At 43.7% G+C, this 6,389-nt stretch overlaps 1 protein-coding gene across 50 annotated transcripts; it reads right to left on the reverse strand.

Annotated features, from left to right (window-relative positions):
• Nucleotides 1–6: 6 nt before the first annotated feature.
• Nucleotides 7–6,389, reverse strand: LOC118372376 (ribosome-binding protein 1-like). 50 transcript variants are annotated; one of them, XM_052508308.1, is made up of 8 exons: nt 5,850–6,389; nt 5,003–5,299; nt 4,061–4,306; nt 3,841–3,942; nt 2,251–3,594; nt 1,954–1,986; nt 1,756–1,788; nt 7–612 (listed from the first exon to the last, which is right to left on the reverse strand). In XM_052508308.1, the coding sequence occupies exons 1-8, from the start codon at nt 5,932–5,934 to the stop codon at nt 245–247; spliced, it is 2,508 nt and encodes an 835-aa protein (XP_052364268.1). In that variant the 5' UTR covers nt 5,935–6,389; the 3' UTR covers nt 7–244. The 50 variants fall into 50 exon arrangements, with proteins under 50 accessions (XP_052364268.1, XP_052364263.1, XP_052364267.1 ...); XM_052508303.1 differs by having other exon boundaries at nt 1,756–1,854; XM_052508307.1 differs by lacking the exon at nt 1,954–1,986 and adding an exon at nt 2,152–2,184 and having other exon boundaries at nt 1,756–1,821.

The raw sequence follows: 6,389 nt of genomic DNA on the forward strand, positions 1-6,389 counted from the left end.
TATGGATATTTGTATTTGAAAATCCAAGTAGTTGAATATTGGAATGCATTTGGAAATACACTTAAATTATTGGCATGTACAGTATTTGAACATACTCAAATACACAGACAAATGTATTTTCAAATACAAATATTGAAATACTCCCATGCATTTGAACCCTGGTCTGCTTGGTATTTGTAATAATATATTATGAAATAAATATTTGAAAATAGTTTAAAATAATATTCTATTCATAGAAATAACTTCAAATACTTCCAATGGAAGTCATCATTGGATCACAAGTCCCAACCTGCCATTTAGGAGACAATGACTTAACAGTGAATTTCACTCTCTGCTGAAAGGTCTGTATTTCCCCACCAATCATACACTCTGCCTCATACACCCCACTGAGCTGCTTGGTCAGCTGTCTGATTGTGATTTCACCTGTTGTTGTGTTCAAGGTTGTCCTCCCTTTATAATCAGAAAATTCCTGTATCCCGTCGGGATGCTCCATTCCACCTCCCTTGTTTACTCCATGTTTCCAGAGGATATCCTGTAGAACTCCACCAGGGATCCCAGGGTTGATGATGATATTCCTGTTTGTGATGACATAAGGTGTTGGTGAAGCTGCAGCTGCTATGGGAAAAGAGCAGAGTTACACCCTTAGAAATAGAATCATAATTCCGGTAGGTCTACTTAAATTCTATTTCTATGGTTGCATCATCACTCTTAACATGTCATAACGTTAACATCTTGTCCTACCCAGTAATAACAGCCCAGTATACATTCAGCTGTGAAGTAGACCTACCTTTCACATTTAAAATACACAATGGCACAGTCTATATAGTTCACATGTTCTTATAATGCACACCCTTAACTCTGCTCCCTAACATTCATGAAAAAAGGTTCAACTGTCGCTAGCTGGATGGCTGTGTCAAAACACCTGTTGTCAGTTTACACTCGACTGAAATCTCCTCTTTGTTTCACTTGAGTGAGTCTAGACTATAATTATGAATACCTGCGGGAAATATGGTAACTTACCATTAATTAATTATGTGTCACAAATGCAACAGAAGATGGTGACTAATACTATTACTGTTGGAGTTGATCGTCCTTGGTCAGTCAAGTGAGATACATGGAGTCAAAGTGATAGGGTTATTTCTTCTTTTTTATAGGGGCCTACGCCTCAGACATTATTGAAAGTCGGGACAAAAGCAACTTTTTCTCACAATTTAAAAAAAATATTAACATTTGAAATATGTATTATTTTTTATATAGCAAAGTATCAGCCCTCACACCGTGTAAAGAATCAAATAAGCTCTTCATGAAATGTTTTTCTTAATAAAATGCACCTAAATATACAAAATGTATGGTGGTATAAAAAACGTACTGTATACTGTACCAACACAATACATTATGTTGATGTGCTATAATACAGTGGTGAAAAAGTACCCAAAAGTCATACTTGACTAAAAGTAAAGATCATTTAATAGAAAATGACAAAAATAAAAGTCTAAAGGTATTTGGTTTTAAATACCCTTGAAAAGAATTGTATAAATATAAGAGAAACAAAACATCCCCGTACAGAGCCTAACATTTTTGTTTAACAAACTTTTTCAACAAGTGCTTTTCAACTGGTTTCTCCTGCTACAGAGGCTGTAGCTTTACTGATCTCTGTTGGTACATTTTCCTCTGTCGTAAACAGAGTATCTGAGCTACTCTCTATTGCTGTACTAGTTGTATCTGAACTGGTGTCTCCTGGTCTGGAGGGTGCACCTGAACTGGTGTCTCCTGGTCGGGAGGGTGCACCTGAACTGGTGTATCCTGGTCTGGAGGGTGCACCTGAACTGGTGTATCCTGGTCTGGAGGGTGCACCTGAACTGGTGTATCCTGGTCTGGAGGGTGCACCTGAACTGGTGTATCCTGGTCTGGAGGGTGCACCTGAACTGGTGTATCCTGGTCTGGAGGGTGCACCTGAACTGGTGTCTCCTGGTCTGGAGGGTGCACCTGAACTGGTGTATCCTGGTCTGGAGGGTGCACTTGAACTGGTGTCTCCTGGTCTGGAGGGTGCACTTGAACTGGTGTCTCCTGGTCTGGAGGATGCACCTGAACTAGTGTCTCCTGGTCCGGAGGGTGCACCTGAACTGGTGTCTTCTGGTCTGGAGGGTGCACCTGAACTGGTGTCTCCTGGTCTGGAGGGTGCACCTGAACTGGTGTCTCCTGGTCTGGAGGGTGCACCTGAACTGGTGTCTCCTGATCTGGAGGGTGCACCTGAACTGGTGTCTCCTGGTCTGGAGGGTGCACCTGAACTGGTGTCTCCTGGTCTGGAGGGTGCACCTGAACTGGTGTCTCCTGGTCTGGAGGGTGCACCTGAACTGGTGTCTCCTGGTCTGGAGGGTGCACCTGAACTGGTGTCTCCTGGTCTGGAGGGTGCACCTGAACTGGTGTCTCCTGATCTGGAGGGTGCACCTGAACTGGTCTTTACTGGATTGGATAGAGTACCACTGACCACCTTTGGACTAAATGCTGTGACTATAGGAAGAGCTGACAATCCTGGACTGCTTCTATCAGGAGTGTCTGTACTGTCTGACACTGAGTTAGTGGGTCTCCTCAGACCTGATAGGTCAGGTGTTCCTCTCTCTCTGTCTACCTGACCACTGCTCCTCTGGGTTTCCATTGTTTTCAACACACTTCCTTGTTCTACACCCATCTGGTTAACATATATTATAGATGATGGTTTTGGGGCGAGAGGTGGTGGGGGGGCTTTTTGGGGGAGTGTTTGTTTGGGAGAAGTTGGGCTCTTTCTTTTCTCTCCCTTCTGTGTCTCTTCTCCTTTCTTCCCTCTTTCTTCTCCCTCTCCTTTCACCTGCTCTTCTTCATTATTTTCAGTCTCTCTCTCTTGTCCATTTCTTTCTCCTCCATCATCTCTCCTATCTGTAACTTCTTGCCCCTCTCCCTCCTCTGTCACTGAATCATCTCCTCCTACCTTCTCTTTCTCAACATCTTCTCCGTCCTCTCTTGTCCCCTCCTCCTTTCCTCCACTCTCTTCCTCTAAGATGAGGACTTTCTGGGGCATAAGCTGTCCATCTCCCGCTCCCTCTCTCTCTGTGCCATAACCAGCCATGCTTTGGTCAGTTCCTCTCCCATGATGCTCTCTGCTGTGCTGTGTCTCCAGAGTCTGTGGGTACGGTGAATTATAGTTAAGGCTGCTCCGAGGTGGTTTTGGAGGAGCAGTTTGGACAGAATCTTGGGTAACAGTCCCCAAGGTAACGTTCATGTTCTGTTTGGATTCTGTGTTCTGCTCTTTTTCTTCCCTCTGTTTCTTTCCGGACTCCCGACCCCAAACCTGATTCTGGTTGTTCAGTTTGAACGGGATATTACTCACAATAACATCTGTTTCAGTGGATCGTGCCTTGTCTAGTAATGGTTTCTTCTCTCCCTCACCATCTCCAGTTTTCACAGCCTCACTGGTCTGGTTGATCTGACTGACCCTGTCCTTTAGTTCTTCATCTAGTAATAGCTTATTCTCCTCTTCCACAATCTCTGCCTGTCTGATTGCCACCGCCTTCTCTCGATCCTCTTCAAGATGGCTGGCATTCCCTGTGCTCCGCAAATCTAGAGGAACAAAAACAAAGGAGAGAAAAGAAGGGAAGTCAGTGGGTATGCAGGTATGGAGCGACTAGAGGGCTTAGAAACAAAGGGAAATGCAACTTCAGACAAAGTGACAGATTTTCTTCAGTTGATTTTGAGTCTAAACGGAACACAATGAATCAACACAATGTCAATGCAACGTCAAGGAGATTCATAATAAAGAACCCTGTTATAAGATATTACTGTCCTTAATGAAAGACATGGGCTTACCTTTGGAACACTTCTTGACGAGCCAGACCACAACAGCAACCACAACAGCAACCAACAAGACACCTGCACAAATACCAGTGTAGATGTAGATCTCAGGATTACCTGACACACACACATACAGACAGATACACACAGGTCAGGTAACATGGTCAGTGGAAACTGAACAAAGGAATTCCTATTTCTTTATCAACAGCGTTAAAATACTTTAACATGATTTAACCTTGACAGTCATTGCTGCTGTAGGTCAGTGTCTTCTCACTGACTGGGTTCCTGGCCTCACAGGTGTAGCTGACTGACTCTGGGGATTTGATGTTGTAGTGCTGTCCATTCTGCTCCTGGCTCCACATCTCCCCCTGGTGGTCAGGCCAAGACCAGCGATACTCCACCAGTGGACCCTCAGCACTGCAGTGAATTGTTGCCATGGTACCGTTCAATTCACAGGTGACTTCAAGTTGTGATACTGGGTCTGAGGATGGAAATGGAGGAGAGGAGTATGTTATGCAAAAGTGGAGGGAAAGTAAGGAATATTTCACACACATACACACTTATTCTTTACAATGTGTTTGTGTTGTTAAATGTTCTCTCTGTTAGTTTAGTAATGACTGTTGGCTGGCTGGTGATACTAAATGTCAATCATAGAAGTTTGAACGTTGACATTATGTCATTAATGGAGGAGTACATCAGCCAGAGGACACTTGGTGACACACAGTACACACACACTGCACACACAGTACACACTCTGCACACACACTGTACACACACTGTACACACACTGCACACACTCTGTATATACACACACTGTACACACACTGCACACACACTGTACACACACTGTAAACAGCTCTCTCTCTCTTCACAATGTGCTTGTGTTCCCAGGTTTTTTGCTGTTAGCTTAGTAACAACTGTTGGACTGAAAGTCTTGCACAATCATGGAAATGCTGACATTATTTCCTCTCTCTCTCTCCACTAACCTGTATGGCTGGTTAGTTTAGTTTATGTTTGAGAAATTCAATAGAAACACAACCAGAAACAAAACGTATTTCAAAAGTGAGCAGCTCTTCAACAGTACTTATCATATTACAACGTGCCAGTGGTTGCCAACCAAGTGACTTTATGACCCAAACGTGGGACCTGATTCATCCTTTAGGAAACCCTGACTCACCAATGACTTTCACTCTCTGCTGAAAGGTCTGTATTTTTTGACCAATCATACACTCTGCCTCATACACCCCACTGAGCTGCTTGGTCAGCTGTCTGATAGTGATTTCTCCTGTCGTGGTGTTCAAGGATGTCCTCCCTTTAAAATCACGAAATTCCTGTATCCCGTCAGTGCCCCATTCCACCGCCTTGTTTACACCATGTTTCCACAGGATCTCCTGTAAAACTCCACCACGGATCCCAGGGTTGAGAATGACATTGCCGTTTGTGATGACATAACGGGTGGTGGACGGTCCAGCTGCTATGGGATGAGAACAGAGTTACACCACAGTTAACATGATATAGTCACATCGCCCTCATATGGAATCATAATGGGCTGAGTTATTGTAAGGAACAATGTTATTACCCTGTAATGCAACAGTCTTCCCCCCAGTTTATTTTCTAGACAGTGTACAAAGGCCCCCAGCGCAACACTTGGCACACGATGCAGTAACTGAAACCCCAAATCTGTTAGGGCGGGGTAACAGAAAGTGTAGGGGAACTCTAGCTAGGCTAGTAATTAGCCTACATTCAGTTGAAGTATTCTGAATCACTTTTTATCTCAACAAAAGAAAATACATTAGTAGGTCAATGTAATAGAAAATGGCTAACAAAACCAAATATATTCCGAGGACAATCGTTCAAGGGATTTTTCCCTGTTTTCCCCTGGGACAGGAGAGTAGAGAAGGCCGTCGATCATGGATCAGCGTGTACAAACATTAGATCTTACAAGACTGAAATCTCAGCTTTCTTTAATTGTCGCGACTCCAATTATAAATCGTCTACTAGCCCTGGGAAATTAACTGACTTACCATTGACGAATTGTCCGCCATAAATGCAACAGAATATAGTGACTAGTCCTATTACACTGGGAGTTGATATTCCCTGGTCAGCCATCGCCCGCAGGTGCGATCCATATGAAAGTGAAAGTATTTTTCTTTCTCTTGAGGACTATTGTGGTTTTGTCGTGTGTGTGCATGTTCACATGGAATGTAGTCGACCAAGGTGACCTACTGAAGTCATCCGAGGTCAAGGAAAGGACATTTGGATTCAAATGCGGAGATGTTGCTGCTGCTGATAATGATGATGAGGATGATGAATACTGGTAAGGTGTAAATTGTAGAGGAATGCTAATTCTTATGTAGGTGACATTACACTACTATAGCTGGGATAACGTATTTTCATAGTAAAACAGGTTGGGCCCCATACAGGATATTTCTCACACACACACTCACTTTGATCATCCAGAACACTGTCACAACAGGATACTCCTAGCCACAGGTGCTAGCCGGCAGTTCGGCCACAACTCCCCTGAAGATAGGGACGCACACACATTACACACGGACTCTTGA

Source organism: Oncorhynchus keta, unplaced genomic scaffold (assembly GCF_023373465.1).
Source record: "Oncorhynchus keta strain PuntledgeMale-10-30-2019 unplaced genomic scaffold, Oket_V2 Un_contig_3396_pilon_pilon, whole genome shotgun sequence".
Taxonomy (NCBI): Eukaryota; Metazoa; Chordata; class Actinopteri; order Salmoniformes; family Salmonidae; genus Oncorhynchus; species Oncorhynchus keta.